The sequence below is a fragment of the Cavia porcellus genome, unplaced genomic scaffold, assembly GCF_034190915.1.
Source record: "Cavia porcellus strain 051 isolate PalLab524CR breed Dunkin Hartley unplaced genomic scaffold, mCavPor4.1 scaffold_1, whole genome shotgun sequence".
Taxonomy (NCBI): Eukaryota; Metazoa; Chordata; class Mammalia; order Rodentia; family Caviidae; genus Cavia; species Cavia porcellus.
Window position 1 is genome coordinate 114,780,719 of NW_026947484.1, and position 19,684 is coordinate 114,800,402.

The 19,684-nt window shown below is 32.3% G+C and overlaps 1 protein-coding gene across 19 annotated transcripts in view; it reads left to right on the forward strand.

The window, feature by feature from the left end:
• Mtf2 (metal response element binding transcription factor 2) overlaps window positions 1-19,684 on the forward strand; it is a 60,128-nt gene extending 40,444 nt beyond the window's left edge. For all 19 annotated transcript variants that reach the window (XM_063254373.1, XM_063254365.1, XM_063254395.1 and 16 more), the window contains 7 exons: window positions 452-575; window positions 7,268-7,335; window positions 9,287-9,457; window positions 13,222-13,327; window positions 13,446-13,498; window positions 13,601-13,705; window positions 15,144-19,684. In XM_063254373.1, the coding sequence (XP_063110443.1) occupies window positions 452-575; window positions 7,268-7,335; window positions 9,287-9,457; window positions 13,222-13,327; window positions 13,446-13,498; window positions 13,601-13,705; window positions 15,144-15,501 (985 nt within the window). In that variant the 3' untranslated portion in view covers window positions 15,502-19,684. The remainder of the gene's footprint in view (window positions 1-451; window positions 576-7,267; window positions 7,336-9,286; window positions 9,458-13,221; window positions 13,328-13,445; window positions 13,499-13,600; window positions 13,706-15,143) is intronic.

Consider the following 19,684-nt stretch of genomic DNA (forward strand, 5'->3'; position numbering starts at 1 on the left):
TTGGTATAGTATTATTTATTCTGTAGCGTATATGTAGTTGTAAAAACACAGTACTGTAGGGGCCAGGGGTTTAGCTCAGTGGAGTAAAGTCCCTGCTTGGCAAATGCGAGGTTGATAGTTCAACCCCCAGCACCAAGAAAAAAACAAAAAAAACCCCCAAAAGCAAAAAAGCCACAATACTGAATTTAAATTACTTTCTGTTGAAGTATCATTCTCTTCAATACATTTTAAATTTACAGTTACTGTTCAGGTTAAGTAAGTGTTTAATAATGTTTTCTAGTTTTTATCATATATAATATGTTATATTATAAATATGATTTAGGATATTGACCCTCTAGCCATTTTAGCATTTTACTTTGGACTTTTAGTTGCTGATTTTAGAATGTGTATCATTTCTTAAGCATAAACAAACACATTGTTCTCATGTATTTTGATTATTTTTTAATTTCAGGGTAGATATAGCACACCTATGCCTTTACAACCTAAGTGTTATTCATAAGAAGAAATATTTTGATTCTGAACTTGAGCTTATGACATACATTAATGAAAACTGGGATAGATTGCACCCTGGAGAGGTAGGTATTTAGTATTAACTTCATTAACTAGTCAGTGGCTTTATAATTTTATTTATGTAGAACAGGAACTAAGACATAAGCATAAATCACATAACACAAGTAGAATTTTATTTTCATTTCTTAGGTGAAATGTCTTTGATAATTGTATCAAGTCCAGCTTGAAAACTGTAGATAGAGGAAGTAAAATACTACATTCTTCTATATTCTGAAGTGAGAATCATTGGAGTTAGAAAAGTGGGAGAAATCCTTTGTGTTGAGTGTCTTGTGTGTCCCGTCCCCCCCCCCCCCGAGTTTCCTATAAACTTAGAGCTGTATCCAACATCTTTCTGTGTGTATTGATACTTCCTTACAAATCTCTGATTTCTGGGAATGGTGGGATCCAAAAATAGGATTAGAATAATGAGTTACAGAGTGAAACTAGCTGAGTTAGAGTTTATCCTTTTTTCTGCTATCTCATTTTGCTTATTATTCGTGAAGTGTAACCACTATGCTCATTTTTCAAACTTATCTTTTTTAATAAAAGGAATATAAAAATAATTCATGTTCATTAAAAAAGATTGTGAAGCTAAGCATAAAGAGGAAAAACTCACTATAGTTACCTTATTTTTAGCATTTATTCAGAATTACTAAAATATTAGATAGGTAACTACTCTAATGTGAAATTTTTTTTTTTGGTACCAGGGATCGAACTCACAATTTAATCTCTAGCACCAGAAAAGCCAACCAGCCAATCAAATAAATAGTATGTCAAGAGTATTTGGAAATTTTTGAAGCTGTAATTATGGGCATCCATGAGAATATAGTGATATATACATTTATTTAGTTTGTGTATCAGTCACATAAAATAAAAAATTACAGGATATAGTACTCAAGGATATCTAGGATATTTTGAAATTTAATTGACATAATATGTTCTGAGTATTAGATATTGAACTACAGTACTGATTCTTACTCCGTTTTTTGTTAAATGTCTCTTAAATGAAGTTTGATAAAAGGTATATAACTTAAGAATCTGATTCATTTTAGTAAGAAAAAATAGGAATGAAGCTCTAGTATTAGCTATAGTATTATGATCATCTTAATAGTTAATGCTGTAATACATTTGCTTAAAATTAATAGTGAGATTCTTCCAGCACTTCATATGCATTTACATCGGATAAAATCATACTTACTAGTACATTTTGTTTCACATGATGAAATTCTGCAATAGCTATTTGATGTGGATAGAAGGTACACAACACACAAATTGTATTTATTTAAATGCTATTGTATTTATTAAACTTTAAACATTAAAACTTTATAATGAATCTATTTTTAAATAAAATCTTTTATGAAGTTCACTATTCCTTAAAACTGAATTTCTGATACATCATATTAGAACATTTACTTTAGCAAATATTTTCATTAATTGCACTTGTAAAACTAATGTCTTAGATATAAGAAAAAATGGGGCTTGGAATGCAGACTGCATTAGATGCAGATTAGATTAGATGCATGCATGGCACCCTGCGTTGCATCCTTAAAAGCTAAGCAAAGAGAAAGGAGGAAAAGGAAAAAAACTAGAAAAATTAAATTTATACAGTTTACATTAAATGATTTGTAGTCAATTCTTATATTTATTTCTCTGCATTAAAATAAGAAAAGAATTTAGGTTTTTTTGGTTAGTTATCTCTTCTGCAGACTGGTTACTGATAGATTGAGTTCAAGTTTTTAGTTCTGTTATTAATCTTTTACATCATATGGTATTTATACCTGGATCTTAGGGTAAGAGTTTAATAATAAAGACACAAAATTTGTGCCAATCTGTAGTATATGTTCAGTGTTTTTATTGAGTTTACTTTTAAATATGAAATAAACACAATAAAAATAATAGATCACCCAGATGATTTGATTAGTAAATTTTTGGTTAGCAGAACTTGCATTGCAAATTGAATTTTGTTTCTGAACTCAAGTTAGCAAAAATTGTTTTTTTTTCTTGCTATAATGCACTGTTAATCACTTTATTATGTAGAAAATAGTGTATGATAAATGTACTAATACATACAGACATACAAATACAGTCATTCGTTGTTTAAAAACTTGGTTATATTTCTGCAATTGGGTCATTAAATGAGTTGGTTGCTAAATAAAGAATTGTATATGGTGTGTACATTTTTCAAAAAAAGAACATTACAACTTCATGAGTTTGCTTTTATTTACGTAACTTACATGTAGTGCTATAATGTTAACAGAACATAAAATTACAGTACTGTACTATACAGCACAGCCAGCAAGAATTATAGTACTATGAAAAGAAAGTATACTGTTAAAAAAAATAGACATTGAGACTCTATAAATGTACAGAATTCTACAAAAAATGAAAACTGAATCGTAAGTTTGAATAGTGGTTGAATAGGTAGGTCATTAAATGAGGAATGTTTGTATATACATATATACATGCATACTCATACATGTTTTGGTTTTTTTGAGACAGGGTCTTGGTGTATGGCAAGGTTGGCCTTCAACTCACTATGTAACTGAAATTGGCCTTGAACTTGTAGCTGTCTTCTTGCCTCACTCTCCCAAATATGTGCTGGGATTACAGGTGTGTGCCATCACACCTGGTTTTGTTTATATTTGATCATTGAGTACCTTGGAATACTTGTCTTGAACATAAATTCTTATACATTATATAGGCACTTGCTTTAGAAATTTCTCTCAAAGATACGGAATTTCCTCCCGTGTGTGTGTGTTGTGTGTGTGTGAGAGAGAAAGAGAGATGGGAATTAAATTCAGAGCCTTGCACTTGGAGGCAGGTACTGTACCATTCCCCTGGCCCTTTCCTCCAGTCTTAAATGGAAAGAAAAACAAATCTTGTGATAATGTAAAAAATTAAGCAGGGCGTGGAGATGCATGCTATATGTGCTTGGGAGGCTGATGTGGGAGAACTGCCATGAATTCCAGCCCAGCCTGTGTTACGTATGGAGACATTATCTCAAAAACGAAAAAAATCAAGAAAAATTTTATTTAAAAAGTAATCCACTGAGGATTATTTATTTTTTGGCAGTGGTCCAGATTAAACCTGTGCTGCTTTAACATTGAGCCTTATCCCCAGTCTTTTTATTTTGTGTCAGTGTCTTGCTTTAAAGGAGATATAGGTTCATAGGAAAATTGAGAGGAGGATACGGAAATAGCCTGTTTACTGTTTCCATACATACAGTATATCGCTTCTACTATTGTCAACCTCCCCCACCAATGTAATGCGTTGGTTACAGTTGATGAACCTACATGGATACATCATCATTCAAAGCTGCGACTTACTTTAATAGCTAAAAGAAGTTTTCAAAATAATAAATTTCTTTTGGAGATAACACTTTCCTACTGAAAGATAAGTTTAACTTTGATGTATATCTTTTTTTCTTAGTTGACTTTTTTTGTGGGCTTGACGGGAAGGGAAACTAAAACTTGTAAACCATGTTACAAGATGATAGTTTTATGTCATGTTTTCTCATGTGGTTTTTGTACATATGTATTTGTGACATGGTGCCTCAATGATTATCATATAGATTGATTGTAGTTTGAGGAACTGCTGTGCTTTGAAATAATCTTTGAGATAATAAAAACACTAGCAGTGTAACATTTGAGAACACAATAAATATATTTTAGGTTTTTTATTGAAAGGAAAGGCCAATGTATCAGATTACTTTGGAGACTTTAATACAAAATAGTAATACTTTTTGAATTCTGTTGTCTTAATGTGATTTGAAATCGTAGTTCTCTAATGTCCCACTTTCTGTTTACTGTAGTCTTCAAATTTAAAAATTCTCAGATTGATAAAACAGAATAATATAGCCTGTTTTAATAGGAATGGGGTGAAAAGCATAAGTAAAACTGAGTAACATGGTAGAAATATTTTGGTTAGAAAAAAAAGATGCTGTAATGTTTTTAAATGAAAATAACAAGAAATCTGATTAATAGTATTTCAGACCGAGTTTTATACATTAGCACGTGACATGTTGGTTGTCAAATAACTTGTAAAATGTGTGAGATTAGTGTTGAGAGGGAGGAATAAAAGTATTTTTTGTGTTGGAGATATAAACTTCAAGGTAGGAAGTCTAGAATTGTGATGGTGAACTTTTTAGACCTTTTAATGATACAGCCCGCTGAGGCACCTGTCCCATAGATTTGCCAACCACTGGCCACTAATATGAGACTCTTCTAAAGTAGTTGATCTGATTTACATTATTTATTAAAGATAATGTTTACATTGCAAAATACAGAAAGGGAACCTTTAACATTTTTATGTGAGTTTAAATATATAGTCCTTTGCAAAATAGTCACAGAGTTTGGAAGATACTGACATAAAATTGTGATAAATCTAGGGAGTAAACATTGAAAGAGAATTCATTTTGATTTTGAAAAAGTAATGGTGAGTGGGTTTTAGAAATTACGTAGCCAGGTTTTTGTTGTTTCAGCAAAATGTGAGGACTTTCTAGAGCTATGATTTGTGAAGCTAAAAAGCAAAGAAAATAAGAGACTTATTGCAGCAAATCATATTAAATACCCTGTTTTCTTTTTGACATGGTTAACAATGCTGGTTTATCAAATGTGGCCCTCATAGATATAATGTAACTTGATTTCATATAAGGTACAGAAATGTGAACTTACTACAGTGAAAATTTATTGCATTTGTATGGAGTTGTTCTTAAGGGATACTAATGGAAGGTCACAGGGGTGGGTGTTTGTCTCTGCTCAATTCACAAAAGATGTCAGTCAAGAAAAAAGACCACCTAAAATATAGGAGCTAGAAACAAAATCAAATTAGTAACAGTTACAAAGTTCTTTAAGGCATAACCACAGTAGTACAGAGTATGAGAGTATACTTGTTTTGATAGCAGTTCATTTAGTAAGTGTTCAGACTTGGGGGTGAGAACAGAGCAGAAGAAAGATCAAATTAACTAGCCCAAAGTTTAGTGTGAAGTAATCATGTGATGTGATTAATAAAAATTTTAACGTAATCTCATACTTCAACATGATAGTAGCTTTTAAATATTTGAAGAGCTGTTTTGTAAAATAGAGCATACTTTAGAAGGGTTAAATGACAATTTGCCTACTTCCAGAATAAGCTTCTTTAGTAGGTGCATTACTGAATGACTAGTTCCCTTTTAAAAGAGATTTTAGTCTTAGTGGTAGGTTGAATTAGATTTAGAATTTGTTTCTTTTGAGATGTAAAGTCTCATTGTTTTCATTTTTTAAGTAGAAATTCTGAGGCTGAGGCTTAGTAGAGTGGTAGAGAGACCATGTGTGAGGCTCTAGATTCAGTCTTCAGCAGAGAAACAAGATTCTCCATCATTTTATACCTCAGAAATTTCAGTGGAGGAAATGGTATAACATAACACTTGAGGGCTACGTTTCATTTGTTCATCCTGCTGTCTGTCCGTTTGTGTCTTGTGTGTCTGCCTCTCTATATTACTGCAGTGAACACATTGGCACAAAGTGGGCTCTTACTAAATAATGACAATGGAATTAATGTCACACATTTTCACGTTTTAGCTCTTTAAGTAGCCAGAGGGTTTTGAGTAGTTTATTAAAACTTCATGTTTGTTGACTTACCTATAAAATAAAGTTGGAGTAGGTGACATTTAAGTCTCTTAGTTGCAATATTCTTTTTGGCAGATTTATTTGTTCTTTTCCTTAAAACAGTTCTGAGGCTTGAGAGTTTAAATTGGTAAAGAACATACTGGTATAATTATAAAAAAGCAAACTGATATTTTGGAACTTTTTTAAAGAAGCCTTTATGGCTTTAATTCATGATGGTCCTTTCATAATTTAGAACTGTTTTGTTAATGGGCCCCTGTGTTTAAACTTTGAAGAGCTGATATGGGAATGGGTGTATGCCTGTAATCCCAGCCCTCAAGAAGCTGAGACAAGAGGATCAGTGAATTTGAGGCCAGCCTGAATTGCATAGTATAAAACTCTAACCTATGGAAGAAACTAGGAAGAAAAGGAAAAAAACAAACAAACTCAAAAACATACAACTTTGAAGAGATAGGAAGATGTCTGAGAGAAAGCCCAATTGTAATAAAATGGAATTATTTCCTAGAATTCAGTATGTACATTTTAAAATAGGTGATAATGACAAAAAATTACTGAGTCAAATATTTAGGACCAGTTAAAGCCTATAGTTGTTTTAAAAATATTTCTTTGTCCATTTTTACAGTGTAGTTTTACATTGTAGGTAATTATTCATGTTAATATTAGAGGCACTGGGAAATTAAATCCTTTACATTACTTTTTATGCCTTTGCCTATAGAGAGGAGCTTTCATAGTAAATGTTAAAATAACTCTAATAATTATGTCCCTAAGTATAGAATTTTTAAAACATTGAAAAACAACTAATACTGAAATGCATTTTTTTTTGAAATCCATTTTTATAGTGTTTAGATTTGTATTTCTTTTACAGGCATATTTTCTATATAATGAACTAATAAAATAGTGCAGGATTTATGTTCTTGTTGAGAAAATAAGCCTTGAGAAATTAAATGGCCCTGTGTTGGTCACATACCTGTTAATCAATGAGGACCTGAAGTTAGGACTTAGGTATTCTACAAGTTAGTGTCTTTTCCTCTGCATCATATTACCTCTATATAGCACTTGTATATTACTAATTGATGAAATTGTAGCACATTAAATTGTTTCTTGATACTTCACAGCTGGCAGACACACCAAAATCTGAAAGATACGAGCATGTTCTGGAGGCATTAAATGATTATAAGACCATGTAAGTTGATTTATTTATAATATGTATCCATATGAAGGAGACAGCTAATAAGTAGAAGAAATAATGGCATTATTTAAGAATTGTGGGATTGGCATATAGTTCAAGTATATGCCGTTAGAATTTTTTTTTAAATTTTGTTCTTTTTTGGTCACAGTAAAGCAGGGATTCTCAGCATTAGAGAAGTAATCCTTGGAATGGTGGGTGGGAGGCGTCTCAGTCTCTTTAGAGACACTTTGGTCTGTTCCATTAAAAAAGCACATTCAGTAATAATGTATTTCTGTAATGGAATCTTCTGAAAGTAAGATAAAAATCTTGTTAATATAGAGAATAGAGGTATTTTGGAAGTTTGAAATTTTCTGTGGATTTAAGATTAGTTATTGCCACCAGTTAATTGTAGAAAAGTTGTAATTGTCTGGGTGTAGTCTAAGATAATTAAATGATGTTATTTGACATAGTCTTACAGATAGCCCTCTTTAAAAATTGATTTATCTAAATTTCTTGAAAATATCTTCAAAGCGTGGTAGATGTTTTGTTAATGTATATGCTGACTCCAACTATTGAATTATATTTTATAATGTATTTTTATAAAAATTTTACAATCTTTGTTTCTCACAATTGCTATTTCCTCATTAAATTATGTTTCAATTACTAGTAATTAGATCTTTAAATCAGATCAACAACCCATAAAGTACCTGAGTAATTATTGTAGTAGTAAAAAATATTTTATGGGATAGTGAATTCTGAATTCCAAATTAGGGTGTCAGAAATACATCTGTTTCTATTAAAATAGAAATGGAGGCTGCCTGCTCTCAAATTTGCATTACAGTAGAAGAATATTCCGGACATTTGTTGTAACAAGGGATGTTGTATTGGAGCTAAGGTAGATGAAGGTATTTGGAAACAAGGACCATAACAACTAAAGGAAAGGGGTAACAATCATGTTTTTCAAAGGCCCAAATCTATACTCCACTAAAGTAATACTTTTCTAGATTATTTCTAATTCTATACCTGGCACACTAGACACTTGTTTTATTTTCTGGGCCTTTAGGATTGATTTCCTACTTTCACTTCTCATTCTGTCGTTTACTGTTTCTGACAGATTTTCTTTCCTAACAGATCCACTTTGAGATAGAATTCTTTTCTTAAAACTTTTTTGAGATATTTCTAACAGCTGACACTAAAACGGGAAGAATGTGCTGACATTAAAGATACTATTTTGTTCCATTCTTCCTTGCATCAACAAGTTAGATACTTTTATCTTTCCCCTTATTTTGAGTCTTACTATTTTGCCCAAACTGACTTCAGACTCCTGGGCTTGCAAGTGGTCTGCCTTGGCTTCCTGAATGCTGGGACTATAGGTGTATGCCGCTGTACTTGGCCTGCCTACCATATTTTTCTCTTGGAACCATTTGATTTCAGGGGTACTGAGCTACATTGCTAGCCAATTATTATTGCTTTTTAATTTTAACTATTACATGTTCGGAGCACATAATGATTACATTTATTATGGGGAGTTGGTACATGTATATAACACACCTTTCTGTACCCCCTTTTCTCATCTTCCCTCCCCTCCCCTCCCCTCTCCTCTCCTCTCCTCTCCTCTCCTCTCCTCTCATCTCTTCTCACCTTTTCTCTTCTGACAGGATCTCTATATGTTACCCAGAGAGCCCTGGATTACAGTTACCTCCCACCATGCTTGGTGAATGGTCCTGTTTTAGAAAGAAAAGTAGACATGTGCCTTTTTTCCCTTTTGATCTTATCCCTTTTCGCATAATATATTGTATAGTGGACTGGCAGATAAGAATCAAGGGATGCAAGGGAAATTAAGGAGCTTTTGTAGTATTAGATTATGGCATCAATATAGAGATTTAGGAGTGAAAGTTTAAAAGAGGGTCTCCTGTGTATATGTGTTGAGTTTTTAAACTTTTAGTTAATTCTTTTAAAAATTTAGGTTTATGTCTGGGAAAGAAATAAAGAAGAAGAAGCATTTGTTTGGGTTGCGAATTCGTGTTCCTCCTGTGCCACCAAATGTGGCTTTCAAAGCAGAGAAAGAACCTGAAGGAACATCCCATGAATTTAAAATTAAAGGCAGAAAGGCATCCAAACCTATATCTGATCCAAGGTAAAAGTTGATGTGTGCCTTAGTTTTTCTCTTTAACTTATTTGTAATTAAAAATGTATGTTGTTTAGTCTCAGTATATTTGAAAGTACAAGTGACAGTTAACCTTGATTTTTTTTTTTTTCCCTGTCCAATAATTTCTTTTTTAAGTAAAGTATGAAAAGTATTGGGTTGGGGATTTAGCTTAGCAGCATAAGCACTTGGAAGTGGTCGTGAGTTTGATCGCTGGTACTGGTAAAAAAAAAAGAAAAGTATTGATTTAAGTACTGACGTGCTTGTTTGTTCATTTATTTTTCATTCATTTATTCCACACATTTATCAAATTCCTCATTATCTAAGAGGAATACAATGACAAGGCAGATTTTCTTCTCATGGAATTATAGTGGGGAGTTTTACATTCTAAAGGGGAAGACAAGTGGTAAGTAAAATAATTACTGATCATGCTAATGCTATATAGGAAATGGCATGCAGTTTTATTTAAACTTTACTGGGATTTATAGAGATGGGAACTTTTTAGTTTAAAAGGGAGGCTTAAGGAAGGACTATTCATATTTGAGACTTGAATGAGAATAACCTGTGAAGAATAAAGGAAAAATACTTCAGCTAGCAAAAATAACAAGCACAAATGCCATAGCAGATATTCTAGGAATTCATAGAGGAGGAGCTTGATCATATGTAGGCTTTTATAGTCTTGCATGGACTTTGGGTTATTTTCTAAGAATGACATCAATTTAATGTACCTAATCAGGTTTAATTATCTTAGAATTATTTGGATTGTCTGTCTAGAATGGGTAGTGTAGATTAAAATAGAAACCAAGAAAAAAAATAGGCTTGCTGTTTTCTGGGTGAAAAAATGTTGCTTGTGCAGGGATAAATGATAACGGAATGGAGAGAGTATATTTGAAATGTAGGCAGTTAGATGTATAAGTCAGGAGCTCAGAGAAGAAGAGAGGTCAGAAAAAATGATATAAATTTGGAAGGTGATTTATCAAACTAAGATTGAACGAAATTTAAAGAACAAGTGAAAAAGAGATTATGGCTCAGAATGTTCCCTGATATCGTTTATAAGTTTGGAAGCTAGTTATGATGACATATGTCTGCAGTCCCAGCACTTAGGAGGCTCAAGTAGGAGGATCACCACAAATTTGAAGTCAGACTGAGGTACTTAGTTTTTCTCATTAGCTTATTTGTCTCCAGAAAAGAGGGGAAAAAATCATTAATTTGGAAGAGGTAAAATAATAGAGGCTAGATGAGTGAGATGGGGGAAAGCACAATAATGTCATAAATACCATAGAGAGAGTCTTTTAAGAAAGATGTTCTTAAACTGTTCAAGGATGCTGGTGAGAGGTGGATTAAGATGATAGAGAAATGTTTACTTTGGATACTTTTTTATTAGTGAGCTTAATGAAAAACAGTAGTTTTGGAGTAAAGATACAAGCCAGATTGGGATACATCAAAATGTTACTGAATCAGGCACTTCTCAATTTTCATATCGAAACTAGGCTTCACCTATGTGTGAGGAATAGACAGATTCAAAATAATAATGATAGGGGTATTTTCAACAATTCTGAAATACATTGGAGGAAGCAGAAAGTGTAAAGAGCTAATGTCATCTAGGCTTACGTTTTACTATGAAGGAAAGCACACAGATGGAATAGCAACTGAAGAGGAGAATGAGAACAAGTGATGGTTTTTTAAAATTAGATACAAGATACTTATGTGCCAGTAGAAGTAATCCAGTGGAAAAGATGAGATTGGCATAGGAGAAAGTGGAACTAATGGAAGACAGTATCTTTGAGAAACTGAAAAGCACAGGATCTAGAGCAGTGTTGGTGAACCTTTGAGTGATACAAACAGCCTACTTACTATAGCATCCATGCCCATAGGTTCACCACCACTGATCTAGAACCTTAATGTGAGAATAGCATTTGATAAGAAGAGAAACACCTATCTTGAAATGAGGTGGAAAAAGGAAAAGATGAGATATTCTGGTTGTATTACTGATTTCAGGAATAAGTAAGATGACTTAATTGTGTGTGGTAATTTCTGGTTTCTCTGTAGACCATGAGATAAAAGCTGGTGGTTATATAATGTGGGAATTTAAAGAGTAAATGAAAAAATATACAATAGTCATATTGGAGAGTGGAAAAATGCAAATACAAAGCATAGACAGGCTGTTACAGTATTTGAAGCTTGTGATAAAATGGATACTACTACTTTAAGCTTTTTACTTGAAGAAATGCTTATTATTCCTATTTCTTTGAAATTCTATCACTCTAATCCTTTGCTACTAGTCAATGAGCTAGTTTTTAAAAAAAGAGAGAAAATAGAAAAAGCCAGGTGTGGTGGCACACACCTGTAATACCAGCACTTGGGATCCTTAAGTAAGGAGGTTTGCTGTGAGCTTGAGTCCAGCCTGGGCTACATAGTGAGTTCAAGGCCAGTCTGCACTACGTAACAAGACTGTGTCTAAAGCCCCCCAGTTCCACAGGATTTTCTTTTTCTTATGATGTTCTTAATAGGATGCTTCATCTTGGGTAGCTGTCAGTCACCCAATAAGAGTTCAACTTTTTAAAAAGGCAGCTCAGTCTTGAGCCCTACATGTGGCTTGGTCCTTTAAGTTTGAGAATATTTTTTCTAGTATTCCTGTAGTCCTTGTAAATGTTACTTTTTAAAAATGTGTTTGTCTTCCATCTTATCCTTAACACTTGATTATTCATCTAGTTCTGTTTTGTTCTTTGTCCTTTACTTTTACCTTCTTCATATTTTCACTGTTCAACCTTACTTTGTCAGCTAGAAAGGATAGTTATCCCTAGCTTTCTTTTTGCTTCTTTTTAATCTATTATATAGTATTTTTTCTTTTCCTTGTTTTTTTTAACTGAACTTTCCTTGTTAACTTTCTCATAGCACTCTATTTTATTAGCTTGCTTGTGTATATGTCTGTGAACTTCTAAGTATATTATAAATTTCAATATTAGGAATAGTTTTGTTATCCCTATCTAATAGCTTCTTTCTAGAGTAATTTCTTTTTGATGAGTAAATTAGGTATTCTTCATTGCTACTTGCTGTCTCATTTAGAAGTACCCTTGACTGTTGCACTCTTTTCCTTTTTGTTGCCTGATACTCAGTTTTCTGTTTGAAACATCATTTTCTAAGTCTTTCTGAGTTTGCCATATTGAAGACTTCTTACCAATATGAAGGATTGTTTACTTCTTTCTCTCTATATTCTGCCACATTGGACTTCATTCTCTGTGTTAGTCTAGAACTGTGTGTGTGTGTGTGTGTGTGTGTGTGTGTGTGTGTGTGTGTGTAAATAACCTCTATTTGATAAGTTACCATAATTTTAACATTGATATTTCCATGAGGCTGACTGCTAATTTCAGCCTTTTTCAGAGTAAATTCTTGAAAACACCCCCACCATGAAGTAACAACCAAAACTAAATAAAAATGAGACTTTTAGAAGTTTTAAAATCTTCCCATCCAGTATGGATGTCTGGTTGGTTGTAATTGTTTTCTTAAATCTTTAGGAGGTATGTATATACCATAATTAAAGTAAAAATTATGTAAAAAAATTTTTTACTTAAAATTTTCACATGTAACTAAGTCAGAAATATTAAAATTAGGACAAATGGTCTGCTGTTGATTAAGTTATAATATAATTTTCATGTTATTAATATAAAAATTAAAGCATGTCTATATATGTAAAGCTATTTTCTTTTTGTTTTCTTTTATGCAGAGATTAAATACATAATCCTTTTTTGTTTCAGAGACATAAGTAATGGAATTGATAAAAAAGGAAAGAAAAAATCTGTAGGTCGTCCTCCTGGCCCATATACGAGAAAAATGATACAAAAAACTGCTGAGCCACCTTTGGTAAGAGAATATGTTGATACATGTTCTCAGAAAGGAAAGATGTTTAAAATTACTAAGAAGCTAGTATTTTTTCTGCTAACTGTAGAACTATGCTTTAAATTTTTTTAAATTTTTCCAGGATAAGGATTCAGTTTCTGAAAATCCTGCGTTGGATTTACCTTGTTCTATAGGGTAAATAGAAAGTTCTTTTTCTCTTAGAAGTCTTTTTAGGAGAAACTTTTGTTTCTATTGTGTAAAATAGTCATTACACCATGTAAAATTCTTCTGTCTCAGGATAACTGAGGGAACTGCACATTCATCCAATACCTCAGATATGGATTTCACGGGTGCTTCCAGTACAAAAGAAACTACCTCGTCTAGTATTTCCAGGCATTACGGGTAGATCTTTTATGTTCTTCTTTACTAATTTTGTTTTAGGTTGTTTTTCATGGTAATGTAATGATTGAATAACTTTTTACCTACTGAGGTTGACACAGGTAGGCTTTTTGAAAGTCTGTGTGTAGATTCATTAAGTTTTTAGTATTCATCTGAATATTTTTGCAGCTTAGAGTAAAGGTACTGTTTTTCAAATTTGTTAGGAAATTTTGTCTGTGGATATTGAAGCGGATAGGTTGTTTAATGTTTGTACTATATAGGTACATCTTGCTGAGGATCTTTTTTTTTTTTAAGTAGGAATTGAGCACATGCATGTGTTTATTAGTAAAAAAGATTTTAAACTCAGAATTTTCTTTTGTAAACTTAAAATTAGTTTTTAAGTTTTAAATGTATTTATTTATTTTTATTTTTGTCTTTTTCATTTTTATCGGTACTGGGGATCGAACTCACGACCGCCTGCTTGCAAGGCAGGTACTTATGCTGCCGAGCTATATCCCCAGCCCCAATGTTTTTAATTTTTATTCATAATACAAATTCTGCTTTATAAATTACTAAAATTTTAACAATAAAGTATAACCTGTTCATTAAATAATAATAATACTGTGAGATGTTTTTGTTCTTTTACTTTGTACTTTGCAAAACTATTTAAGTACATTATCTAATGTAATTTTTTTTTGAAACATATGTTATTTCCATTTTTAGATGAAGAATGTGACACGTGTTTGGGGTGTTTTATGACAATCCCAGTATTATATGTTAACCAACATAACAACACTGAACTACTTTAAGAAGTATGGTTTTATGGAATTTATCTGTTATAGTCTTCCTTTGGTACAAGATTCTTTGGTTATAAGATCATTGTATTTCTGTGGTAGAAAAGATCTAAGGATTATGTTTCAAGTAAACACAGAGGATAAGAAATTTCAATTTGGTCAAGTAATAGAGACAGAGGTAGACCTAGAGCAACTTGACTTCTAATTTGTGATTATTATTTGTGATTGTTATTTCTAGAACTGGTAGTAAGAAAACCTATATTTTATTTAGTATTTAAGCATTATGGAACAGTGTCTTAGTGCTTTTTCAATATTTGGGTCAATGAATGAATGATCTTTTTTTTTTTCAATGAGATAGTTGACAATGTTTGACTTAGGGCTTATTGGTAAGAATTTGCTTTATGTGATCTCCTAATTAAATATTTGCTCTGATTCTTTAAAGCTTAGTAACAGTACCCAGTTCAGGAAGAAAACACTCTACCACAGTCAGGCTTAAGGTGACAAAATCTACATACAATGAAAGCAAGTGATTGTTGATTTACATTTGTATTGGTTTGGTTGGCTTTTATGTCATCAAGGGTACATAATTAAAATAAACAGGACATACTGTTTGGACAAAGGATGCTTTCCAAACCTAGTCGACCATTTTGGCCTTTTCTATTTCATAGCTTATCTGACTCCAGGAAAAGAACTCGCACAGGTAGATCTTGGCCTGCTACAATACCACATTTGCGTAGAAGAAGAGGTCGTCTTCCAAGAAGAGCGCTCCAGACTCAGAACTCAGAAATTGTAAAAGACGATGAAGGCCAAGAAGATTATCAATTTGAAGAACTCAACACAGAGATTCTGAATAACTTAGCAGATCAGGAGTTACAGCTCAATCATCTGAAAAACTCAATTACTAGTTATTTTGGTGCTGCAGGTAGAATAGCATGTGGCGAAAAGTACCGAGTTTTGGCTCGTCGGGTGACACTTGATGGAAAGGTGCAGTATCTTGTGGAATGGGAAGGAGCAACTGCGTCCTGACTGTAGGACTGAATATTATGTTCACTGCACTCATTTTCTGTAGGTACAGCTCAAAGTCCTAAAGGAGCCTGGCTTTTACTGTCTTTCTTAAACAACAAAACAAAATATTCACAAAAGAGATAATACTAGCCTTAATGTGTACTTGTCACTGTTATGGATATTGTCAAAAAAAGATATCTTTTAAAAATCAGAACAGAGACTTAATTTTTTTAAATCGTAAGATTTGTAGAATGTTTCTAGGATAGGATATTAAAAATGATTCAAACCCATGCATGGTGTTAGGTAATTTTTCTAATTATTCCATTGAGTCAGTTTTTGTGATTAGTGGTTATCAGAGCAAACAGATCATGTAGATAGCACAAGTATTTGGAGAAACATTGTCTGTTTTGTTATACCAAAATGTTGGGAGAAAAATTTATTTCAGTACCTTTTAGATTTCATAAAGTGCAGTGTATATAATGACTACCGAAAGACTGTAAAATAATTGAAATTTTCTTTCAAGCAAAGTGTAAAAAATATATTGAGCCTGTAAATTGCTCTGTGACTAGACTTCATTGTCGTCTTAATATATTCTTTGCATGTACATATATATACACATATGTGTATATATATGTGTGTGATTATGTGACCTATGCAATACAAATTATGGGAATGGGCAGCTTTGGAGTATATATCCCATAATTCTTTTTTCAGGAATAGTTGCAGTATTTACACAGCAGCATTTCTTCTCAGGCTTTTATTGGGTGCTGTTGCTTGCTATGTATGAAGAGAAATGTGTCAAACAAGTTTAGTGTGTACTGAAGAGGGATGTGAACAACAGTGTTCATGGGCTTTTAGAATGCTTTTTACTTTCAGTCCTTGTAACTCAGCTGTTCAGTACCTAAAGCAAATTCAAATCATATCGACATTAATTCCTACCAGAAGTAACGTTTTCAAGTTTTCATGGCACATTATGATTGTAAATGTCTCTCAGTTTTAACAGTAAGTTTGTGGGAGTCAGGTGAAGATTCCTGAAATGTCTGTAGTAACTGTTAGTCATGTTTGAATAAGTGTAGTATGAACAAAGTATTTTATTGCACAGGGTTAACAAACAGTATGTTGCCAGCGGAGGCTTCTGCTGTTTTATTACAACATTACCTCTTGTTTTTATAAAATGTACCAAGATTTAAATTGATAACTTTATTTTACATGTTTAAAAAAAAAACAGTTTCTTTTATCACCAGTGTTAGAATTGTCTTCTGTTTCTTTTTGTTTTGTTCTGTTTTGTTTCTTAGCCAAAGAGTAAACAGAAGAATATTATTTTGGTGGCTATACATTTTATTTGTAAAAGTGATCAGTGGATTTTAGACAAAAAATTGGGGAATTTGCTGCCAAAATGAAAATATGTAAAGTGTAGTAATGACAGTGGTAAAAACGTGGGTTAGTACTTATTTATTCCATTAATTGATTATTTGACTGTTTATAAAGAAAGTTGCTTTATTTCTTTAAACATCTTCAAAAGATGACTTTTTCTTTTCACATTATAGCCAAAAGAAGCAGAGAACTTCATTGTCCTGCATTTGGTTCCTGGTTTACCAGGTATAAATGAGCTTTACAAAAGTGCAAAATAAAAACTGTCACTTCTGTTTACCTCCACCAAAACTTGATTTTCCCCTAGCTATTAATTTAAAGTTGCCTTTCTTGCAGCTGCAATATTTTGAATAACACACAGAGTTTGTGTTGATTTTTGAATGTTTGTTTATATCTAGGGGTAATGGAAAATGTAAATCCCGTGTAACCTTTTACACTCCACCTGTATCATATTATTTCATTTTCCCCAAAGTCCTTTAATTCTAACTGAACACCAGCAGTATTTTTAAGTAATTTCTTTCTTTACCGTACTTGGAATACGATTTATTCAAGCTGAACTGTCTTTAGACGTAATTATTGTGAATGTCTGTTTTATTTTATCATGGTGGTTCACATGGCTCTGATGTTCAGTTTGTATTTTTGGAATTGCTTTACTTAGAATTAAAACAGACCAACATTAAATGTGTGTATTTTTTAAAGAGCTAATGAGTTTTGCTTCTGTATTTGCTTGAAAATACACACTAGTGCAGTAGTTGACTTGTTTTTATTTAACCAGGGAGGTAAGGATTTTCTGATTCTACTGCTGATAGGTTTTCTTGAGTTACTCTTTGTAAAACTTTGCTTTTCCTCTTATTCCCCTTATAATAATTAGTATTTACTACATGTCCATCTTGAACAATCTTTTAAAGATATATTTATCTAGCTTGCACTTTATATTTGAAAGACAGTGTATCTGTCTACCTTTAAAAAAATATTTTAGACTTTGCACCTGTTTCTTTTATTTAATACAAGGTATTTGGGTTCAGACAAAAGGATGACCCCCCCCCCCTCAAAAAAAACTTTGCTCCTAGACACAGAGAGAAAAGGTGTAAAAATAATATATCTTACTAATATTGATACCATTTTTATTCAAAACATACATTTTTATAAATACTTTAGTAAATGATGAACATATATTCTTAGGCCTGTTGGTGACTAAACTAGAGCAGAATCAGTTATTAGAATTATTGATAATGTCTAATTCTAATATCTAATCTCAGTTTTTATGTAGAGATGATAAAGTCAGGTCTTGCTGTATATATTTTGTCAATAATTAGTATTCACTGATGAAAGGTGGAAGGATTTCCAACTCCAATTTTTTTTTTTTTGCAGTTATATTCTGATATTCCTATTTAATTCCTCTCTCCCTGTCTTTGTCTATCTCTCTCTCTCTTACTGGGAATTGAATTTATGACTTAGCAATTGCCAGGTAGGCACCGTGCCAATGAACTATATCCCTGACGTCTTATTTAATTTCTTTCATTTTTATATTTAGAAGATTTATCAGTGTTGGGGATAGAAGGCTTGTATTATACGCTACTTTTTGAAACTACTAGATACTCTTAAATTTGGAATGGAACATAATTCGACTTAGCTATTTTTACCAGATGTTTTGTAATATAGTTCTAAAGCTCTTTGAGAATGTGGTGGCAGAATATGTCCTTGTGATATCGTGTGGAAAAATGTTTCTTAATTATATCTAAACAAAGTATTCCATTCTCCCTTAAGTTTGGTCTGTGGCAGTTAATTAGTCATGCTCTTTCTCAGGAATATAAAAACTTGACAGTCAAGTGTAAAGTAAGCACTGTCTTTTTGTGATAGTTTTCTAATTTATAGAGTTAGGAATCTAAGTACCTGTTTTGATACAAATTTAGAGGTAGATAATGTGTAAGCAAACTAACTGACTCTGTAAAAACAAATAGATGGGAATCTATAGAGTACTGTATTGAAATTCTAAAGTTGAAATATCAAACTGCCTTAGAGAAGTAAATAAATGAACATATTGTTAGATTTGCATTCAAAATTAGAATAAGATTAAAAAATTAAACTGTGCACTTTCCCCCCCCCTTCCCTCATTTCTTTACAACAAAATTATTGTTTAGCTCCATTTACATTTTCTATTGTTGGTGATAATTATAAAGACTGGATACTTAGTGATTCATTTTTCCAGTATCTTCAAAGAATGTAGTTTGTTATTGAAGAGATTTTTTTCCCCAGTGGATTTAAACAAGCAAATAAAACTTTCAAAGATGATATAAAATGTACTTTTAGAAAAAGCAGAAAATCTTCAAAATCACTGGTCTACTTTGGCAACTCCTATTTACTAAATGGTGTTCAATATTTTTTTTCTTCCACATCCCACTCTGTGGTATGCATTCCCAATGTGGGTGACATCCCTAAAAGGGCAAAAATTGATTTATGAGGAAGGACAAAACCTGAGTTTGCAGCCCTTCATAGTTTAACTCTACCCATCAACAATCTTCATTTGTCATTATTAGTTTTTGTTTTTTTTAGGTATCACATGAGCAGTACTGACATTGAGTGCGTGGAACAGTCATAAAATAATATGCTTGTTTTGTACACTTAGATCATTTGTACACATGTACATAGTAAGAAACTATAGCAGATGGATGGGCTTTCTTGGTGGACTGATTTATCTTGAAAACATTTTGAGAGATAGTTTGCCACATGCCTATTGCCATTTCTTGGAAATGTTTGATCCTGATGCTAGTTTGTGTATGACCTGGGTTTGGGGAATTAAATAAATCTACTTTGTTTTGTTGTTTTATTCTAA